Source organism: Buteo buteo, chromosome 6 (genome assembly GCF_964188355.1).
Source record: "Buteo buteo chromosome 6, bButBut1.hap1.1, whole genome shotgun sequence".
Classification (NCBI taxonomy): Eukaryota; Metazoa; Chordata; class Aves; order Accipitriformes; family Accipitridae; genus Buteo; species Buteo buteo.
This window is the reverse complement of record NC_134176.1, coordinates 14,509,000-14,531,385: the sequence shown is the minus strand read 5'-3', so window position 1 is coordinate 14,531,385 and position 22,386 is coordinate 14,509,000. Positions and strand designations below refer to the sequence as shown.

At 46.5% G+C, this 22,386-nt stretch overlaps 1 protein-coding gene across 1 annotated transcript; it reads left to right on the top strand.

Annotated features, from left to right (window-relative positions):
• The first annotated feature begins 853 nt into the window (after window positions 1-853).
• Window positions 854-21,363, top strand: HHIPL1 (HHIP like 1). The gene is made up of 9 exons (XM_075029860.1): window positions 854-1,117; window positions 5,957-6,603; window positions 8,907-9,050; window positions 9,330-9,658; window positions 11,615-11,741; window positions 12,623-12,768; window positions 15,833-15,914; window positions 17,747-17,829; window positions 20,446-21,363. The coding sequence occupies exons 1-9, from the start codon at window positions 854-856 to the stop codon at window positions 20,976-20,978; spliced, it is 2,355 nt and encodes a 784-aa protein (XP_074885961.1). The 3' UTR covers window positions 20,979-21,363.
• The last annotated feature ends 1,023 nt before the right edge of the window (window positions 21,364-22,386 follow it).

Sequence of the window (22,386 nt, the reverse complement as noted above, 5' to 3'; positions counted from 1 at the left end):
GCGTTTAACAGCAAAAAAATGCCATCTACATGGGACTTGATCTTACTAGCTGACAAGGTCACATACATGATATGAGATATGATATGCAAAAAACCAGCATTTGGAGTAAGTACTCTTCCGGGGTATGCCATGAAGCACTTTAAGGTAAGGAAAGTATCGTCAGCAGTTTTATTTTGTTTGGGCAGGGAGTGCCTGGAGAGCACGGAGGGAGCACCATTCTCAGTGGGAGAAGCATCTTCCTGAAGGGGAACATGTCGCCTGGGCTATCCAGGGCCGCACGGCGTCGAGTCCCCACGCGCCCTCTCCCTTCCAGCCTCAAAGCTGAACCTAACCAGAACCTCAGCCCGGGATGAGAGTGCCAAGGGATGGCCAGAGGACGCAGCAGCACAAGTGGTACCGACGCTGAGTTTTCTTGTTTGAAAATGCGCCCGTCAGCCGTATAAGCTCAGAGTGCTACTCTCTCCCGTGTTTTAACACCCGAGGAGCCGGTCTAAGGAGCCTGTCTCCAGCATGACCTTAACACCCTCCGCTGTCACCCACCCCCGCTGCCGATGGCACAGCCAGGGGCCGGCCAGCCGGCGGCCCGCCCGGGCGGGACGGAACCCGACCCGCCTTTCCACCTCCACCACCGGGCCGCCGCCGCGCTCCTTGTGACCGAAGCGGCGTCCCCCGCGGCCCGGCGCTGACCTCGGGGCGGCCGCTCTCCGCGCCCCTTCTGCCGCGGGGCGGCGGGGCCGCCCGAGCCTCCGCCCGGCAGCCGGGCCCCCCCCCCCCCGCCCGCCGCCGCCGGCGGGTCTCCCGGGGAGCAGCGCCGCGCGGTGCCGCCGCCCCCCTCCGCGCCCGCGGAGCGGCCATGGGGGCGCGGGCGGCGCTGGCGCTGCTGCTGGCGGCGGCGCTGGCCCCGGGGCCGGCGCGGCCGCACCCGCAGTGCCTGGACTTCAAGCCGCCGTTCCGGCCGCCGCGGGGCCTCGCCTTCTGCCGCCGCTACGCCGACTTCGGCTGCTGCGACCCGCGCCGCGACCGCGCCCTGCTCCAGCGCTTCTACCGCCTCAGCGCCCGCCTCGACGGGCCCACCTACGCCGCCTGCGCCGGCCACCTGCAGGACCTGCTCTGCCAGGTGAGGCGGCGCGGCGCGGCACGGCACGGCACGGCCCGGCACGGCACGGCCCGGCACGGCCCGCCTCCCGCAGGGGGCTGCTGCTGTACCGGGGGCTTCCGCCGCACAGGGGGATTCAGCCCCTGCACCGTGCTCTGGTCACGCAGGGTGCTCTGGCCCCGGCGTGGGTGCTTCGGCCCCGTCGCGGCGCTTTGGCCCAGGCGCGGGTGCGCCCAGCCGTGCAGGGCTGCATCGAGCCCGGGTATGGGTGCCGCAGCCCAGGCACGGGTGCGTTGGTCCGGGGGGGGTGCACTGGTCCAGGGACAGGTGCTTTGGACCTCACAGGGCTGCGTGAGCCAGGACGTGGGCACGCCAGCCCGGGAACGCCTGCATCCACCCGTGCAGGGCCGCATCAGCACAGGCACGGGTGCTTTGCACGACCCGGGGGTGCGCGAGCCGTGGCAGTAGTGCCCTGCCCAGGCGGGGGTACGGGGACCACCCCACGGGTGCACCAGCCGTGGCATTAGTGCCTGCGCCCAGGCACGGGTGCTTTGGCCCGCTACGGCTGCACCAGGGATCAGTGCCAGCAGCCTCGGCAAGTGCTCCCAGGCACCGCCAGGAGCGGCTGTCCGTCATCAGGTGTCCCAGTGGACTTCTCGTCCTTCGGCAGGTGTCTGAAAAAGAAGTAGGGATGTTGCTCTGCTTTAATTTATGAGGTGGGTATGCGGGCAGTTAAAATTTGCAGACTGCCCTCACCCTCCCAGGGTTAGATCGCTGGACCTGGTGAAGCCCCCCAGGAGGGGACCTGCCTGCGCAAAACATGCTCCTTGTTATGCCCAGCTCCTGGGGTCAGGTGTTTTTCTGTACTGGGTTACAGCATCCTGAGATGCTTTTAGCGTGTGCCAGGTGCTAACAGTCCTGATGATGGGTGCCGAGTAACGCCCGAGGATGTGGCCTAGAAACCTCCGTGGTGGCCATCCTGCACGGGGGAAATTTCCACTCAGGGTTGATGTTCTGTGGCCAGATATGATAACAGGATGATCACAGTCTGTGCAGAGCAAAGCATCTGACCCTATCATCAGCGGTGGCCTCGTATGTATGAAAATGCCCCTGAGACACAGCAGTGGCAGCTCTGTGCTGTGCAAGTGTAAATCTTAAATTAATTCAGACAGTGGAGTCTCGTCTGCTGTGCTCAGATGGGATCAAAGTGGCTTTTCAGAAATCCTGCTCTTAGCATTTTGCAGGGTACCTCTTGTGTTCCTGAAAGCGTGAAGAGAAAGACAACCCTTTTCCACATCAGCTTCTAGAGATTTGACTTTCATTTCCTCTCACATTGTACTGGAAGCAAAAAACCTTTTAATATATTCCTGAAACAAGTGGTGTCCAAAAGTCCATTTGCAGATAGGAAACCAGTTAGCAGCGCCTGCTAAGCCCTTCTTCTGCCTCTGGAAGCGACTAAGTCTCCTGCGTACATCAGAAACCCAACCGTTGAAAATTTGTTCAGAAGCAGTGAAATATTTCAATGTGGGAAAAATGATTCACTGAAATGTTCTGCTGAGCTCAGTGCATCACCAGCCCAGATGGGGCTACAAACTACCACCTCTGGCCTTGCAAGCATGAAATGGAAGTTCAGGCTTTGCAAACACTCCCGAACACTCTGCTTCCATTCGTTCATTTCATATACAATTTATGTCTTAGACCTGAATTAATTAGTGGGTTTCTGTGACTTATTCAGCACACTTCTGTCTCTTTCTGCTCACAATTTGTGATTTCTCTCAAATGTGATCAAATTATTTTGACAAGTGTCTCAACTTGTTCTTGCGGTGAGGATCCCTACCTTCTCTTAAATTGTGATTTGCTATGCGGTGCTGTTTCTGTTCCTTGTGGAAGGGCAAGTGGAAGAGCAGAAACATCCTCCCCTCCGTGCTGCCCATGATCCCCCAGCCCCAAAACAGGGTCTCCCCCCACCCAGAAGCAGGCTGAGAGGACGCCTGTGGCCGTGGGGGATTGGAGGGCTGCGGTGGGACATCGCCCTGCCTGCCCCACAGCCTCAACACCCAGGGGGAGTTCGACGGGGGCAGGAGATCCCAGGGGACGTGTGTGGGTGTGGATTATTGTGCGGTGGGATACAGGACTCAAACTGCGGGAGAGCAGATGCCTCGTTCTGCTTCTCGGGGAACAGCTTGCTTAAAGGCTTGAGTTTCCAGATGGAGGTGGACAGGGAATGTCAGGGATTACGTGAAAGTTAGATGGTTTCCTGAAGAATCCTGTTGCTTCCTCCTGATAGCAGCAGTAAATAAGCCGTTGTTTGATGTGGGTGTTCGTCCACATTCAGACTGTTGCAATTCCTCAGATAAGTAGCCGCCACTGAATTCCTGGAACAGATGGGATAGATTTGGCTAACTTGTCTTAATGTTACTTGTTTCATTTTCTGATGTTTTTTTTTCATGGTGCGAGCTTGTTCCAGCCCTACTGAAGTCACTGATCGCCTGCCCGTTAGTTTCCTTGGTCTTGGGACCACATCACAGTTTAAAATGAAGGAACAGACCATGTCGTTTGGAAATGAGAATTTAGATCCATTAGTGATACTGGGCTGTAACCAAGTGTCGAGTTTCTTGGTGTTTTGAGTTAGTGAATGTGACAAGACAATGCGAAGGGTAAAGGACCACAGCATTTGATTCAGAAGCAGATAAATTCAGGATCAGGCATCGGGCTCCATCTCTTGTGGAATAAAAGTTGGAACATATTCCACATGTGTCTGGAAAATACCCTGGACACATGCTCGGGTACTGTCTGGCTAGTGCTAGATCTCTGTACATGGTCGCCAGTGTAATGCCATCTGTGAGTGAAGGGGCCATCCACAACTGCTGTTCAAACACACCTGAGGCGGGGTGAACAGCCCGCAGCGGCAAAGGGACAGGGAAACCATACCTCTGTGCTATTTTGAATTCCGATGCTGAGGCCAGGACGTTGCTTTATAATGCATAAGATCACTGCTTGCTTTGAAAGAGGCTTTCAGAGAAGCAGACGCAGCCTGGTACTCAGGTGGTGGGCCTCCTCTCGCTGAATGTGAAACCTCCGTAGGCAGCGACAGACTGAGCTCCCATCCAGCCCTGCCGTCAAATTCCCTTTCTGTCTCGTTTCAGTTTGTCTTCTAAGGCCAAATTTTCAGTCATAACAACTGCATTGGCCAACGCTCTGGCTCTTTCTGTCCCTGGCACACCTCGTGTAACCGAGTGCCTTACCCAGTCTGCCCGTGTAATTTCAGTGTTTTGTGTCACGCGCAATCTCCTTTTTACCACATTAATTGCTACTCATTTGAAGGCATAATAACCTTCATTTTGCAATGAATGGCTTGACATTCCAGGAGGAAAGCTTATTGTACGCTAATGATCTGTTATATGGCCTCTCAGTTTATTATGGTATGTAATGGAAAATAAAATAAAAATTAAATATTGTGTGTACTTATCAGCTAATTTAAATACTTCAGTGTCTCAGATGTTATATCTTTTCAGCTATTGAATACTGCTGTAATCTGCATTAAGAAATAGCTCCCTATAGACTTAGAAACAGCTCCCTGTATTTTTTTTTTTAACTAACCTGGTTTTGCTTGGAAGAAATGCCATCTAGGAATTAAAAAATGCAGAGTTTATTCAAGAAGGATAGTTTCTCTTTCTACCTTTTTTGCCTCAGTTATTTATCTGCCCTGTGAAAATAACTGAGCCTCCACTGACTCACGTTACGTTATTTGGAGAGCACTTTTGAGATGCCTGTCAGAAAGATGCATTACAACTGGAAAATATTTTGTGTTTATTTCAAGGAAAAGCCATTGCAAAGCAGAACTGAGCCACTTTGGTCAGTTTTTAATTTATACACAGTTTTACTGGATTGCAGTGGCTTTTTACATAAGGAAAATGTGCCTGTCAGAGTTCTCATAGTGCAGAATACAATGAACTATGTGAACTTGATTCAGTCTTTAGGTAGATTTCCGAGGCTGCACCTTCCAGAAACGAGGGTTGTGCTGCAGCCACTCCCAGGACCTTGCCTGGATGATGGCCATTTGGTGCTCACTGCCTGAAATCCTGTAGCCAGAGCATCCTCCGCAGAACTGGATGACCAGTGTCATGATCATGAGATACGTTTCACCACTTCTAGTCAGGTATACAAACTGTCTGTAGGCAAAGATCCACCAGCAAAGGCAACTGGACCGGAGCGAAGATGGTGTATGCAGTGAGAGCATCCCAGGGCTGGGTGCACTGTGCGGTACTGAGGATGGGTGTCCTTCTCCTTTCCTCCTACACTTTCTCATCCTGCTCCTTCCAACCTGTAAATCACATCTGTGTTTGAGGTGCATGTCTGGATTATCAGATAATGAGGTATGAAAATTGCAGGCTTTGGCCCTGACGACCTTTCCCATTCCCTCTTCAGCCTGGAGATGCAGGACCTCAATCTTCTCAGCTAACTCTTTGGGTTCGCTTCTGTCCTGTGGTGAATCTGCTCATTATTTCATAGATGAAGTCAGAGCATCCAAGACAGAAAAGTCTCTTTTTTCCCCAGTACAGTCTACTAGGGTGATGTAGCAAGATACGTGTCATTGCTGGTTTCCTTGAGTTAGTGCTACGGTTGGAATAAATGAATAACAGCATGAGGAAGCCAGCTTTCACCAGGAGCATTGAATATCATTTCTGTGAATGCTGAGATAAACCAACTTTCTAAAATCTTTTCCTCTGTTAATATATCTTCAGAATAAACCACAACATATGTTACAATTAAGGTGAAGCTTCTCCAATTAATATTGCTGCTCAGCTGTTTCAAATCTGATCCAAGAAATGGCTTGAGGCTTTTTCTCTCTCCCTCTAGGAATGCTCTCCATATGCAGCTCACTTGTACGACGCCGAGGATCCCTCCACCCCCGTGCGGACGATACCAGGACTTTGCCAAGACTATTGCCTGCAAGTGTGGCAAAAATGCCGCTCCATTTTTCGCTATCTGTCTGAAGACCAGGAGTTAATTGCACTGGAGAACAACATGGCAAAATTCTGCCACTACCTGTCCTTGGAGGACACAGACTACTGCTTTCCACACCTGCTGGCGAACCAGAACCTTAACCAAAACCTGGGGTTAGTGACCGCTGACGCGGAGGGCTGTCTCCAGCTCTGCCTCGTGGAGGTCGCCAACGGGCTGCGCAATCCCGTTGCGATGGTGCACGCCAACGATGGCACCCACAGGTTCTTCATCGCGGAGCAGGTTGGCCTGGTGTGGACCTACCTCCCCGATCGATCCAGGCTCGAAAAGCCGTTTCTGAACATCAGCGAAGCCGTGCTTACCTCACCTTGGGAAGGAGATGAGAGAGGGTTTCTAGGTATTGTCTTCCATCCTAAATTCAAATTTAACGGTAAAGTGTATGTCTACTATTCAATTGAAGTTCGTTATGAAGAGAGAATCCGAATCAGTGAGTTCAGAATTTCTCCTGCTGACATGAATACTTTGGACCATGGTTCTGAAAGGTATTGTACACACGTTTCTCTGGCAAATGTATTTACGATCTCAGAGCGTAGCTTGTGCATTTTTAAAGGCTATTAATGAATGACACCTATTTAGCTTAATATTCTTCTTGCATGCCAGTGTGCTAGCATGTTAGTGCAAGTCCGTGTCTAGCATATTGAGATAGGCAACACGCGTGACCTCCATGGATGAACTGCAAGTGCTCAGGGATAAAAGATTTACATTTCTCAGTTCTGGTATGTCAGAAGATTTAACTGAACATTGATTAAACATTATTTACAGTTAATGTTTCGGGGGTTTTTTTTTGGTTGGGCTCTTTTTTGGTATTGTAATAATTACCCTTTAAAATAGACTTCTGCAAAGCATGAGTGAAATTCATTCCAAAGCCAAAGGTTTCCAAAATCAGTATAAACAAACTCAGTGATACTGAACCAAAGATGGATTTGGTCCCACATTTCTTTATCTGAATGAGAGCTCAACCCTGTGATATTACAAATTTAATAACAAATTAAATAAAATGCAAACCACTATGCTATTACTGAGTGCATTTTGACTGGAAATTTCATTTGTTTGAGTCTGATCCTGCAGTTGATCCACATTAATATGCACAGATAATTAGAGGTTTGTTTGTGGAGACAGTCTATAGAGTTATAACCTGGTGCAGAACCATGTAATAGAACCACTGGTTTAAGAGACCCTTGAATATTATTAATTTTAAGATTCTTGCTTTGTTACATGGGTTATATTAGGGCTTTGCAAATACTCAGCAGTGGATGATTTTAGCTCAAAAATGCACATAGCATCATGATAGAAAGGGGATGCTGGTTTACAAAGCAATGACAGCGATGCAGTGTAAGCAGCGCTGTAGATGACAGGTGGTCCTCAAGAAGGCAAGTCAGGAGCTTAAACCTGCAGATGTCAAGGCCCACCAGCTCTCTCATTTAAAAATCCTCAGGCTCTATGCTTGTAACATTTTCTGTGCTTATTTAGCTGATGGTTAGTACGGCCAAAGCTTAAGAAAACAAAGTTGTGGTCCTGTTGTGCTTGTGTAGGCACGGCTCCCACTGACTTCATCCTGAGATGCTGCCCAAGAGGCAACTTCAGCCGACACGTGGTGTGCATTGCCTTAGCAGGAGGGAGTATGTCTGTTTGCCTGCAGATTTTTGCTCAGTGTGTTTTGTTTTCTTCCATCTTCTTTGGGAGGTTGAGGAGGATTCACCTTTGGGTCCGTACAGGATCCTCCCTCGCTCCTTCTGCCGCCTGGAGTCAGTGCGTTGGTGCACAGTTACCGTATGTCGGAGGTGGTGACATTTAGCAGCAGGTGACAGAATAATTACATAGTTGTGTTCCTTCCCACAATTTACAGTCTGATCACAAACTATCAGTACTTTCAGAAGGGAAAATAACTTGCTAAAAATGAGGTGGTATAAGTGATTATTATAATTTAGTTTTGCAGCTGTTAAGAGGCACTGTCAGCATGAAATCTGGACTTTTTTAGAAGCTGGATTAAAATAAACTTCAGTTATTATACCTGGGAACCTCCACTGCATGTATTGGTGGCTTTACCTTTCTATAAAGTTATACTTTTATATATTTCACCCTTTCCTTACTACGAAAGGGATGCCAGGTGCCTACAATAAACAGATAAAAGTAAGAGAGAGTTAGGTTTTCAAATTAAGGTAGAGGTTGTTGGTACTGCTTTGAGTAACCTTTGTCAAAATGTTAATTTGTTGGTGGGGCTGCTTTTAACCACTCTTTAAGCTTGTAAAGTCCTGTCTATGTAATTATCATTTAAGGATTCTTCTCTCTTTAAGAATTTAACTATTACTTAATGTTTGAAAAGTTTTAGGTTCACCTTGAAAGTGCCTGTCAGAATTGTGCCAAATGCTGTACAGATGCACAGATGGACTGGAGCCCTTTCCCTTGCAGTTTACTATTGGATTTAAGCTGAGATGCCTTTTTCTTAAAAAAAAAAAAAAAGAAAAAAAAAGAAGTTTGGCAAGGAGGAAGAAACAATCAGAGGAAAAGTACAATTCATTAAAAGTATATTCTGTTATGTGGTTTCCCAGATTTTCCTTATTACACAATTTGGCATTTCTGTAATCTGGAAAATGTGTTGGAATTATTTAAAGTTAGAAAATCAGCTATGCCCAAGTAAAATTCAGTGACGTGGATATGGAGAAATTTGCATCAAACCTGTTCTGTCACCATTTCCATGTGTCAAGGGCAACATTGGTGTGACGTTGCTCTGCCCTTTGCTTAGGGCTTGTGCAGCAGGTAATGCCCCCTCCCTGTTTTTCCTTAGGGTGATCCTGGAAATAGAAGAACCCGCTTCCAACCATAACGGAGGAGAGCTGCTCTTTGGAGATGATGGGTATCTCTATATATTTACTGGAGATGGAGGCATGGCTGGGGATCCTTTTGGGACCTTTGGAAATGCCCAGAACAAGTAAGAGCGAACCCTTCCCTAGGGCAGCTCCAAGCCACCAGCATGTGTCTGCGGGGCAGCGGGCTGTGGGAAGTCGGTGCCACCTGAAGGCTGTTCGGTGGCCCGAGGCAAATGAAATCATCTTGAAATGGTTGTTTTTTCAGAGATATTGAAAGACTTGTCTTTTCCAAAACAGAAAGAATGAAATCCTAGACTTTTCCAAAAACCCTGTCTCTGATGTTTAACCAAGGTCTAGTTTTATTTCTTTTTTTTTTTCTTTCCTTTCTTTTCCCAATACAGATCAACCCTGCTGGGCAAAGTGCTGCGGATCGATGTGAACAACAATGACCGTGGGCCTCTGTACCGAATCCCTCCCGACAACCCTTTTCTTAATGACCCTAAGGCTCGCCCTGAAATCTATGCGTACGGAGTGAGAAATATGTGGCGCTGCTCTTTCGATAGGGGTGAACCTCACACCAAGGAAGGGAAAGGGCGGCTCTTCTGCGGAGACGTGGGGCAGAATAAATACGAAGAAATAGACATCGTCGAGAAAGGGAAAAATTACGGCTGGAGGGCAAGGGAAGGGTTCAGCTGTTACGATAAAAAACTTTGCGCCAATTCTTCAATGGGTAAATAGATGTGCTCTCTGAATTGCCTGCGTCTCCCACTGTGCAGTTTTCTGCACCATCATTTTTAATTCCTGCCTTCAAAGCTTGGCTGCCTGGTGGAAAACATACATTTTTGAGATGGAAATCTATACTGTTTTAGTCTAGAAGAGAACTGACTTGGGAATAAATATTGAAAGTCCAAATGGTACCATTTTTGAGTTAGGAGCAAAATGAAACATGCTAGCTGTTGTTTTTCTAGGCGATCTGTGTTGTTTTTCAAATTGCTTGGTGATTCTGTGATTTAGGGAGACAATTTCATCTTTTCCACATAAAATAAGCTTTCCTGCAGAAGAAAGAAAAATTTGGAGCAATTGTATTTTTCTCCATAACTCACAAGTAGTGTCCTTATTTAAAAAAAAAAGAAAGAGACATATTGTGTAAGCTGGTCACCCAGTATGCACACTGCCTGCTTTGCAGGTAACTGGATGTACAGAGTATTTTTATTTCTTTTAGCTATGCCAAAAAGGAAAACCTTAATTTTTATTTTTTTTTTTTTCAAACCTGGATTCAGGGTATTTGCTGGCTGGCTAAATTCCAGTGCACGTGTGAAGTCAGAGTGTATTGTGTTGCAAGGTCTGATGTGGACCACATCTTGTGCTGGAGCATCTCCCCAGAGATCCAGGGGGGCAGTGGGCTGGCACTGATTTGCACTAGCTGAGATTCTGATTTTTTTCTCTTCTACATGCTATGTGGTGTTGTTTAACTTCCTTCCTTTTATTAACTTAGTTTAACTTCCTTCCTTTTATTAACTTAGCTACAAGTACAGTGGTAGTGATTAAGTGTTTTTTATAAAAATTTCAAGAGCAGGGAACAGATTTTTTGCACTCCCTTTGCTGAAGCAGTTGTCAGAGAGCCCGTTTAGTGCTCTCTCCTGTGTGACAGCGCCTGCATGAGCGTTCATGGCAGGCACTTTACTGAGGTCCCCAGGGATTCAGAACAATTTCTGATGCCTTTAGAGACCCTTTTGTTAGAACAGTAAAATGTCACAGCCCCTTTAAAATGATAAGTGCAGCTGGAGTGTAGAAAAAGCCTGCTTTAGATGAAATGACCCTGGTGCAAGTTCCTCACTGGCAGAGCTGCTGGGTTTGCTACTTGAGGCATCTGCTACATGGGCAGGGAGAAAGGCTGTGAGGATGAGGAGGGGTGGTTACCACAAGAAGATACCTGTGACCCGGGAGTTTCAAAAGAAAGGGGAGGAAGTGTCTAGTGGAGACCCTCAAAATCAGGGCATCTCCCTCTGTTTTGCCTCTGTCTTGTGTTTTAACTTATATTTTACAATGAATATGCCAGTACTACATCTTGCCTGTGCCACACCATAAATATTTGATGGCCCTTTCAGGTTAAGCTCCCCTGTCTCAGAGAAACAGAAGCTATTCGTGCTGACATCTGACATATCTTTTCATCAGTGCCTGCAGTCTGAAGTTGCCTGTCTCTTTTTTCCCTTTCACCACTGAAACAAAGCTGCATTGGACAAACATCTCCTGCATGGGTGCAGCAACTCTAAGAGGAACCTGCGAATTCACATCAAAACCAGCCAGGCTGTGTGGAAACGGGCCAGAAGTGGCTCTAACAGAGCTGGGTTGTGGCAGGAGGAGAAGGGCTCCGGAGGATGGTGAGGTGTCTGGGTGATAGAGAGCACTCAGGCTTATCAGGGATTCAGCTTATATTGCAAGGGAAACACTGACCAGTCTCGCTGAGCTAGCTTGTCTTTGGTTAAAACAGCCAGCCAGGCAGGGCTATCAAACATGGTTCTGAAAAGGTGAAAATCAAACTAAACTACTCCATTGGCACTTCATTTAATAGAAGATGCTCAAGTGATCCTGATTGTATCCTGCTAGTCTCAGAACTATCTAGCTAAACAGCTATTCTGCATCATGTTTAAAACAAGGCAAGTCACAGATCTTTTCTCCCCTACAGATGATGTGCTTCCAATTTATGCGTATCCGCACCAAATGGGGAAATCTGTTACGGGAGGCTATGTCTATCGGGGTTGTGAGTCTCCGAACTTGAATGGCCTGTACATATTTGGTGATTTTATGAGTGGGTAAGTAAATACTTCAGATAGATACACATTAAGCTGTACCCCCAGCCAAAGTCCTCCAGCGATTCTATACCTGCCTGCAAGTGCTCATGCAGTCTAACAACTGAGGACATGCTGCTCCTTGCTGGTTGCAAGTACTGGGCAAAGCCTGACTGCTCATTACAGAGAGCTCACGTGGCATGTTTTATATAACCTTTATTCCATGGTGCTGTGCAGGAATGCAATGTTTGCATTCCAGCAGCCCTTGATGTTGCTGATTCATATTGTGCCAGTACAAACAAAGGGGCTATGATATGATGTTCATTTAAAGTCATGGAAGTGGTGTAAAAAAGCATTTGAATACATCCTAAAAAAACCCCCAACGCTCTGATGCAATGTTTCCAGACACTGAAGATATTGAAAGAAAAAAAAACATTGTCCAGCAGTGAGTCTGCTTCAAACCTGTGGTGAGGCAGGCATGAGACTGCTTTGTTTTCCCCCCTCCTCCTCTGCCTTTGCTGCGTCTGCATCTCCCAGGCCTCTCGCGCGCAGCCCCTGCACCGCCTGCCCCAGCTGATGCACTGGTCCTGGCTGCAGGAGAGAGGCCACAGAGCTGCAGTGAAGCCAGGTGCTCTGCATCTCTGGCAGGGTCCCCCCGCAAATAGTCTGATATCCCTTAAACCCTCCGCTATTGTTTTTTCATGTGCTCGTGTTGCCCTTGAAAGACAAGGTGTTGCGGGGGCATATATTTGTTTAATATTAACAATCCGTCATTTTTCAGAGGCACTGCAGTCCTATTGCAGCTAGTGTGGGTAGGAAGCATTAAACATCCTTTCAGGTGTCCTCATTAATGTTCATAAATTGTCTCCTTGGTTGTGTTGTGCAAGTGTTCTTTTGCCTTACAGACGCCTGATGTCTCTGAAGGAGGATCGTGCTACTGGAGAGTGGCAGTACAGTGAAATCTGCATGGGGACAGGACAAACGTGCATGTTCCCGGGGCTTATCAATAACTATTACCAATACATCATCTCCTTTGCTGAAGATGAAGCAGGTAATCTTTTAACTTTATGTCACACTAAATGGCATGCTTGTGGTTTCTCTTCGGAGTAAAACACCAGAGAAGGGGTTAGAGAGGGCTCCTGGGAGGCAGCGAGTGGTGGGGAGGCAGACCGTGAGTCTCTCAGTCTTTAAAATGCCGGTGGGTGAGATCCCCAGCATCTCCCAAATATCAAACCAAAGTTACAATCCTAATTTTGAGGCCAGCGTGCCACACAGTGCCTGCAGGGGTAATTGGAGAGGCAGTTCCCTGCAGGACTGAGGCTGGGTGTGCTGGGTGTGCTGCTGCCCACACACCTACTTTCCAGAGGGATGGGGAACAGCGGGGGGTAAATACAGTAAAGCACAGCTTAGAAAACAAACCTCCTTCTTCACGATGCCATGCCATGGGGAATGCAGGCCCTGAGAAGCTGAGAAGGTGATACCCAAGTGAGAGCAAGTCTACGCTCTTGGCTAGTCAAGAAGGCTTTGGGCATTATTAATGGATACAGGGAAGCAGATGTAATGAACAGTATTTATGAACCTGCTCATCCTGGCCTGGAATATTTGTACCTCTTGAGGTGAAGCAGAATGAAAGCCCTACATTATGTCTTGAGTGAGGCATTGGCAAAAGGCTGCTTAAGTCCATATTTTATTAGTGCCAGCTGGGATTTTGCCTTGCATGGAACTGAAGGATGTAGTCTCAGTGGAGCTTTGCATAGCTGTGTTTCAAAATTGGAGACATTTTGCTTTCTAGAAGGGAGCTGCTGTGATTTGAAAAGGACGAGATAAAGAGTCCTGGGGTGGAAGCTGGTAGTTGCGCCCTTTGTTCATACAAGGGTATGGTTAATTGCCCAGCCCTGCAGCGGGGCAGGCAGAGCATGCAGCCCCTGGCTGGGGACAGGGAGCGGGTGAGCCCTGCGATGTTTAGCCCCATTGTTAATTAGCCTCGTGTGAGACTCAGCAATGCAGGAGTTTGTGTTCTGCCCCATTGCGGGGAGGTTCTGGCTCGTGGTCACAAGCACCCACTTCTAGAATGCACAGTTTTTAAACATCTGTTTTTCCTGCAGATTATGTCAGGTGTGGATGTCGCACAAATGCAGCATCCGTTGCGTATCATATAAATGCAGATTTTATCATGTACATGCAAATCATCCAAATTAAGTATTGGCTCGAAAGTTTGACTTTGGAATTTTATCTTTTTTTGAGTTAAAATCCGTTTTCTTTAATGGTTAATGTTCATGGGAGGTAGAGCTGTTTTGCAGTGCTGTGGCGAGAAGGATATCTTACCCTAAAATCAGAATAACTTAATTTCAATCAGCTTTATGCCAATTCAGAGGGCTGCCAAATGCAGTATCGAGCTGTTAATTGCAGCCCTTGCTCATGCAGGTGGGGAGCGGTGTCTCCCTTGTCCTGTGCCTGTGGGCAGAGTCTGTGGGAAGGGGGGGTGAAACGCTGCCACCCTTCTGCCCTGCTTTTCACGCGTACTTTGCGTAAGTATAATAGAGCTGGGTGGAAATTTGGGCTGGAGTCTGTTCTCAGGTAGTTATTTGCCTTGTGTTTGCTTTATTACAATGGAAATAAATCTGTTTGTAACAGTGTAGTGAGGTTGCTTTATCTGCAGTGAACAGTCTTCTCTTGCACCTTTTTGGTGTGCTGGGAATCAGTTTTTTTACAAGTTTATCACACAGTTTATTTTAACAAGCTTTTCTTCACAGAAGCGTTTGGTTTTTGGGGTTGTTGCTCTGATGAATGTTAATTTTGCTGGTGCAGTGGATGTGTTCATGCAGTGGGGACACCTATATTTTTGGCTCATTGCGCAGCCATTATAAAGCCAGCAGGCCCATGCCCTGGCAGCTGAACGTGTCGGGAACATCCCAGGCCCTGCGCTATGTCTGTGGGGTGCACATGTGATAGCCTGCGTGCTTCATGGCCTGAGCATCCATAATTCTACCCGATAATTTCCAGGAAAGAGGTGGGATGTAAAGCACACATCACTGCACTGCAAAACACAGTGTCAGGTGTTTCCCATCCCTGTTTGGATCAAGGCTGCCTCTGGCCTGTGGTTAATGGAGCCCACCAGAAAAAGAAAGAAACCAGCCAGAGGTGTCTGCCCTGGGAGAATCCGGAGGAGCTTGGCCTGCAGCAGCGCAGGAGAGCGGGGAGGAGGAGGGAGGCTCAGCAGCCAGCAGAAGCTGCGACCAACTGCCCGCACCTTCCTTTGCCCACTCTGACCCCCTCCACCCCTTCCCCTCTTCCCCTTGGGGTACCCATAGGATGCCCAAAGAAATCTGCTTTACTCATTAAAAAGATCTCCATTGTCTCTTTTTCTTCCTTTTTTTTTCCTTTTTGAAATACTGCAAATTTATTTTTCCATCCAGATCAGCTCTCTGATCCTTTTCATTGCACCACTCAAGCATTTGAGCTGGCAAAAGAGAAAGGAGAGGGCTGGACAGACTGCTTATCCTGGCTTCCCCTGCACAATAGGAGGAGGATGGAAATGCAGTTAAGAGAAAATATGTCAAATACATGGTGATGGAAGTTGTCTGGCTGAAGGTCGAGCCCTTTCCTATGTGGCCTGACAGAGAATCCCAGTGCCTTTCTCACTCACTTTGTGAGTATGCTAGAGAAAGCAAAAGCAAAATCTTGTTCTGTAATTCACCCCAAATGAGTGCTTCATCCAAAAGAGCAAAAGATGGTGTGAACAGTCTTAATTTCCTTTCATTTTGTTTCAGGGTTTGACTGTTTTGCGTTAGTGAAGTTAAAGGACACAGATCAGACTGAGATGACAGCTAAAGTCTGGGCAGCTGAACATGCAGTGGAAATTTGTCAACAGTATTTCATGACAATATGTAAAAGCTCCCACTCACTAAGAGTATTTTATGCCACTGGACTGCAGATGAATGCTCTTTACAAACCCAAACACAAACCTGCATTTTTTCCTCCCATAACCAGATCTCTATGTCAGTCTTGGGTTTCCTGATGCTCTCTAACCTGTGATGCAGAGTTAATGCCCTTGTGCTGTACAGGACAGGAGCTCCGCGGAGAGTTTTCATGGCTGTGTTTTGTTTTTTTCCCAGGGGAACTTTACTTCATGTCTACCGGCGTACCAAGTGCCACGGCTCCCCATGGAGTGGTGTACAAAGTGGTGGACACCTCGAGGTATGAGATGTTCCTGTTGCAAAGCCTAAGCGTGGTGTGCTGTGTCCGGGTGTGGATGTGATGAATGATGCTGACTGACTAACTAGCTCTTCTCCCACGCTGGGCCCTTCTGTGGAGCTTGATCAAGGGAAGCCTGGAGCAACCATTGTGGGTCTGCTTTTCTCCCACAGTTGTCGGAGTCTACGCTGCCTGGTGATAACGAATTTGTTCGTTATGGGACCTGTTGGTGTTATGTGGCTTGGGAGATTTGTTCCAGAAAGCTAAAGGAGGATTTTATGGGTGGCTTGTCTTTCTTGAACAAAGTTTCTCTAGATTCCTGCCCAGAAGGAGGCACTTTTTCTCAAGGTGTCTCAGTTCCTCTCCATCCCTTGTAGCCGGCTGCATCTCCTGTCAGAGCCCTGTGCCCAGGCAGCTGCAGCTGAAGCTGACCCAGCATGACCTGCAGTGCTTCCTCGGGCAAACCAGAAATGAATGTCAAAAAGTACGGGGGTTTTTGTGTTTTAAAGAGGAAAATGGCTTGGACGAGGAAATAAGACCATTATTACACCTTCTGGATCCCACGTGCGTGTATCTGAGACTGGGCAAGGCAGGGAATAGCTGTGTTTTATAGGAAGGCTTATAGCTGTTTTTTCCATCTTCCTGTTTTTTAAGCATTACTGCTATTGGCTAAACGCCAGACTACTTTCAGCCAGACATGTGGAGTGAGGCTTTTGTAGCTTTTATTTTTTTTTAAACGGATTAAATTTACAGCTTTAGCTATCTGAGCATTTTTAACCAGACCACTTGTCTGGTTTTATGTTGGAACCGGACCCCAAAGTTAAACAGCCCCCAGAGCTGCCACGTGTTTTCCTCCAGTTCTCTGTCAGGAGCATTTTCCATTATCTAACACAGTGGAAGAGTTCCTGTAAACTGTGTATTAAGAGGCTGGTATTACGCAATCTTTGCAAAAATAAAGAAAGCAGAAGTCAAAAGCAAGTCTTAGGTTTAAGTTTAAAAAGAAGTTTCATGTGTAGAGTACAGAAGAAACTCACAGGAAAATTCATAGTAGGGAACATCTCTGTGTCTGTAGTTGAGAGAGAAGTTCTTTGCCTTCCACAGAAATGCAAATGCAGACAATCCTAATTACAAAGAAGTTATACCCTCCAAATGCAAACATCATGCATTTTTTAATCAGTTTGAAAATCTCTGAAGAAGTGTGCAGATTAACAAGACAGGCGTCACAGGAAAAAGTGATGATGAAATGGATGTAACTTCTCAGAAGTGAGATATACCTCCATGGCAAACAAATTTGTGTCAAAATAATGTGCCATACTAAGAGGGAACCTCTGTAGGAGACACTTAGAGCTCTTGTTTGAAATTAATGCATTTTTGGTACTACTTTTGTAGTAGTTAGTCTTTTGTTTGGGCTTTATGTATGAATAACAGTGTGTTACTTTGCCTCTCTGAAGACAGCCTGAAAACTTACATACACATAACCTTTATGTCAGATGTTCAACATATACTGTCTAGTTTTGTAATTTTTATTTTCAGTTTGATTAATCTCTTTCTGTAATGCTTGAACCTGCCAATGTTTTATTTCCTTAATGGATTCAGCAATGGCAAATGAAAACACAGCCAGAGGACTCCACTGCCTCGTGAATGTTTGGGCTTTGATCAACAGAGATATGTTTGTTTAATTATGTTTTCTACTGTAAGAGATTACTTGGATCATTTAAACAGACATTTTTTTTTTCCAATGAGCATTACATTCATAGAAAACAATGGGAAGCAAAGGCTCACGATGCCAGGGGAAAGGAATTAATTGTGCACTGTATGTGTCCCTTTTTTCGCAGGAGAGCACCACCAGGAAAATGCGGAGTTGAGCCGTCGCCAGTGAAAGTAAAAAGCAAGCGCATCCAGTTTGTGCCAAAGGAGAGTAAGTGTCACTGTTGCTGTTTATTATTGGTGCGTGTTAGCTGGCAGTAAATACAAACTCCAGGCTCACACTATCTCGGTATGTGTGGAGACCACCCAGAACTTCACTCTTCAGAGTATTCTCAAAATTAATTCTTACCAGCTGTTCTGGATCTGAAGAGTTGGTTCAAATAAGGCATAAGATATTTCCCCTCTCCTGGCCGTGTGAAATCTTCTCTGTAGTTTCTGCCCTTGTACATTTTCCCTTTTCCATGCTACATCGTACCTGTTTCATTACCACCAACTTGGTTTCCCTGTAACTGTTTCTGTACTGAGATTCTGTGCTCAGTGGAGCTTTTCAGTGATAAGTGATTTTTTGCAGTGCCTTCAGGTAGTGAGGAGCACTTCAGGAGCTGAACAATATGCTGGCTAAAGGGTTGGGAAATAGCTCATTGAGGAAGATGAGTCACTGTTAGTGTTAAGTGAGAGAATGTGGGATGAGAAAACACTCCCAAAAGAATCGGTGTGATCAGCCATACAGGTGACCTTTTGGCTTATCCAAACCCTTCAGGGCTTTTTGATTGCTTCATACTGAATGAAGTATTGTACTGCTAAAGCTGGAGTAGTCAACGATGTAGCTCAATCTGCAGCAAGCCAAGCACTACTTACGTTAAGTGCAAAAACCTAAATACACTATTAGGATCTCAAAATTAGATTAGGCAGCATCACCTTTCTTTTCCTCTGTGCATTTTGCTTACACGTGTCAGTACCTAAGCAGTACTCTACCGACTTTTTCATGAGGTTAATATTACTGACTCTAATGTCAGAATACTTTCATTTAATTTTTCATTACATTAATCATGTTACACTGCATTTGAGTCATTGACAGTTCCTACAGCTTTGACTTCAGGGAGGAATGAGGGCACTCAGCACCTTGCAAGATTGAGTCTTTAAGGTGGAACAAGATCTAAGGCTAATTATTGACTGTTAACATGCCTTAGCACTCAGCAGGTCTTCAGAAACATTCTCCTTTGCAAGCTGTGCACGCATTTTCCAAATATTAGTAACTTGGTTCGTGTTCAACCAGTTTTGTCTCTGTTCCTGCTTATGCATTATTCTCCATGCAAGTCCGAAGTTCCGATTTTTCAACTATACATATAACTAAATCTTTGGGTTTGTTTACAAGGTAGTTTTCATCATAAATTAAAACTTAGAAATGGTGGGAGAGATTCTGCTAAGTGTCTCGAGAACTAAATTCACTTTTAGGTAAAACCAGACATGAAAATTTCGATTCAGAAGCATGCAAACAAGGACGTGTAGCTGTAAATGTTTTGCTGTTTTGGTTAGTGTTTAGTGTGAATGTAACAGAATTGCCAATGCATGCGGCTTGCATTAGCTGGATGCATGTATTTGTTGGAAGTGTATTTAACAAATAGCTTGACAAAGAGTAATATATAATAACAACTTGATTCAGTGAGGTGAAAAGCACTCCCGGGTGACTACTGGCTTTCATGCAGTCCTACATATGAATTCCAGGATTTTTAAGTGCTGTGCCAGGTCAGGCTCTAGCAACTGAGGTGTGCGCAGGTAAAGCTTTCACATCTATTTCTTGCCTTCAGAACCTCTGCTTCCAAAGAAGGGAAGTATTTTCATGCCATAAATACAATTCCTTTCCAAAGAGCATTATTTGCAGGAATTGGACAGCTGCAAGGGTTTGTCTTTTGGGGACAGTAGATATTAAGTATACATAAGACAGTCATATTTTAGCTCATCTCCGTACTACAAAGCAAATGATGAATGAGAATGGATAAATCTAGGATATGATTCAAAAAGTTCTGATGTCTTTGCAAATGTCTGTGACACTGTCCCAGCTCAGTTGATTGTTACCGTGAGCAATTCTGAATTGCTTCTTTCTGACAAGCTAAAACTTATTTTTAAGCTAAAAATAGAGCACATGTGAATAAGCAAGTCCAGTAATGCCTGGAAACTGTGACGGCAAGGAATTTTCAGCTCTTCAGAATTCAAGGCTCTTTTATTTTTTTTTCATAAGGAAGAAAAAACCCAACCCCAAATCCTGCTTTATGTGTTGTCCTGGCAACTCTGTTCCTTTTGCACATTCCAGTTGCCAGAGAGAATTGATTTTGAATGTTCCTGATTTCAGCTCCTTGGAATAAAGCATCTGGCCCAGTGGGGAGGCCGGCGCTCAGTCTCTGGTAACAATCCAATCATTAGTAAAGAAGAGAAGAGCAGAAATAGTGCCTGTCTTTAAAATGCTTTCAGCAGGGGAGAAGGGTATGGTGGGGAACTCCTCTTCTGACCGTTCAACACCAGCGCCCACCCTTTAATGGCCAGGCTGAAGTTTTGCCAATAAACCGCTTGGAGTTTCCTTCTTGGGAGAGGCTTACTTGTTGGCATTAAGCCCTGGAGTCCTCTCTGCTAACTAAAAGCAGCCGACATTTTTCGCTGGGGAAGTATCGGCTCACCGGGAGCGTTGTTGCTTCTCAGCAGAACCAAGTAAGCGAATTCCAACAAAGGAACGAAGTAGTCAAAACTCAGCGCTGGTCTCATATAGTTTATGTCTCCGAATATCGCCCGCAGAATGACGGACTCATGGTTTCCCGGGATTTTCCCCCAACAGAGCTTATTGTGAAAACCCCAACGCCGCGTCCCCGGCCGAAGGCCACGGCCGAGTCCCCCCGGGGAGGCCGGCCAGACCCCAAAAGCCCCAGCGCACCGAGGGGCAGGACCCCCAAGCCCAGGAAGGGAGGAGAGAGGAGAGGGCAGCGCAGGAAGAAGAAGCCCGCCGGCACGGCCGCGCCGCCGCGGAACGGCGCCGTGCGGCTGATGGAGCAGCGGGGCCGCGGCCGGGGCCGGGGCCGGGTGGAGGTGTACGTCGACGGCGAGTGGGGCACGGTGTGCGACGACGGCTGGAGCTCGGCCGCCGCCGCCGTGGTGTGCCGCCAGCTGGGCTTCCCCTACGCGGTGCGGGCCAGCAAGAAGGCAGAATTCGGGGAAGGGACTTCCCTCCGCATTCTCCTGGACGACGTCCAGTGCTCCGGGCAGGAGAAGACGCTGCTGGAGTGCTCCCACGCCGACGTCGGCACGCACAACTGCTCCCACGAGGAGGACGCCGGCGTGGTGTGCAGCCGGGAGGAGGTGGCAGGCGGGTGACGGAGGAGCCGGGGAGGGCAGTGGGGGGCTCGGAGCACGGCCCTTTCTTGCCCGACCCTCTAAACCGGCATCAGTGCTGGGGAGGGTGCGCTCTGCCTTGAGGATGCTGCACCTCTTCGAAGTCATCGTGCGGTTTTCTTCGTGTTCATCCCCACGCATCTGCCTTGGAGGGAAAGAAAAAGTAACACGAAGCAGTGGCTTGAGCGTGTCGTGGGCGGGGACTGCGTTTGTACAGGGGGATTTTAATAAGAAGAAAATGCCAGACATCAGCCATTATAGATTAGAAAAGAGACGCACCCTGTTGCCCTTTCCCCCTTTGAAATACAGCATTCCCCAGCTGTGCTTCACAATGTTTTGCTGAAAAATAAATTCCCAAATGACCATGTTTTGCTCTTATGAAAGTGCTTTGCGTTGTTTGGCTTGCTTTGCCACCTGCAGCTCTGAGTGGTCGTTTCTAAGTATGCGTAAATCCATGCCTTTCTTTGCAGAATACAAAGCAGAATTTTGTGTTGGTTTTTTTTTTACTTTCCATCCACTAGTTTAAAAGAAAATGATTCTTCTGTAATGTTTTTATTGGTATAAGCCTATTGGTTATCAAAGGTAACTGTGTCTAAGCAAAATCAGGTAAATTAGAAAAAGTCTTAGCACACTGCCTGCAAAATATTTCTGCAGTTTACACTAGCCTAAGTGAAAAGAAAATCCAGCCTTTTATACAGGAACCAGATCCTTATCCAGCTTAACCCTGAAGATACTTTGTACATGCTTCTCCGCTTTCCCAAATCTCGTGAAGCCACATGTTTCTGCATTCAGTTTTCCCAGTTGTGAGTGACTAGACAAGAGGTAATGTACTGGGGTAATAATCCTGTAATATTTACCCCTTTCTAAAGGATATTAAAAAAAGGCAAAACTCATTTTGTCTGAAATGTGTTTTTCACCTGAGTGGTGATTGGAGACACATGTTCTTGCCTTTCGTTGTCTCTCTGCACTTGAGAGCGTTTTGCCTGGTTATTTTTTTCTCTGACATAATCAGGATAGGTTTTGTCTTGCTGCTCACAAAAGAACATGAGAAAGACAAAATGAAGCAAACGTAAAATGACTAGTGCATCCAGAAAAGTTCACAAGCAAAACCTTGTATCTAAAGTGCTTACTGTGGATATTTATTTTAATTCCCCAATTTCAAGTTGACAGTGTCCTCTTAAGCCTAAACCATTGATGTTTATGGTAAATAAATTAGTTTTAAATATTTTTCCTGAACTTTCTGATATACCCATTAAATACTTTTTGATATTAAAGAACACCTTCACTATACAAAAGCAGACAATCAGAAAAATGGCACTATCTCCCTACTTCTTATTAAGTATAAAGGGGAGAACAGACGTATAAAATGCCTTTGGCAAAATACTACTTT

What these genes read in the sequence shown, in the direction of transcription:
- HHIPL1 (XM_075029860.1), top strand. Translation starts at nt 854, where the DNA reads ATGGGGGCGCGGGCGGCGCTGGCGCTGCTGCTGGCGGCGGCGCTGGCC. An exon ending in TTTGGTGATTTTATGAGTGG is followed by an intron (nt 11,742 to 12,622) that starts GTAAGTAAATAC and finishes TTTGCCTTACAG; the next exon opens with ACGCCTGATGTCTCTGAAGG. An exon ending in AAAGTGGTGGACACCTCGAG is followed by an intron (nt 15,915 to 17,746) that starts GTATGAGATGTT and finishes CTTTTTTCGCAG; the next exon opens with GAGAGCACCACCAGGAAAAT.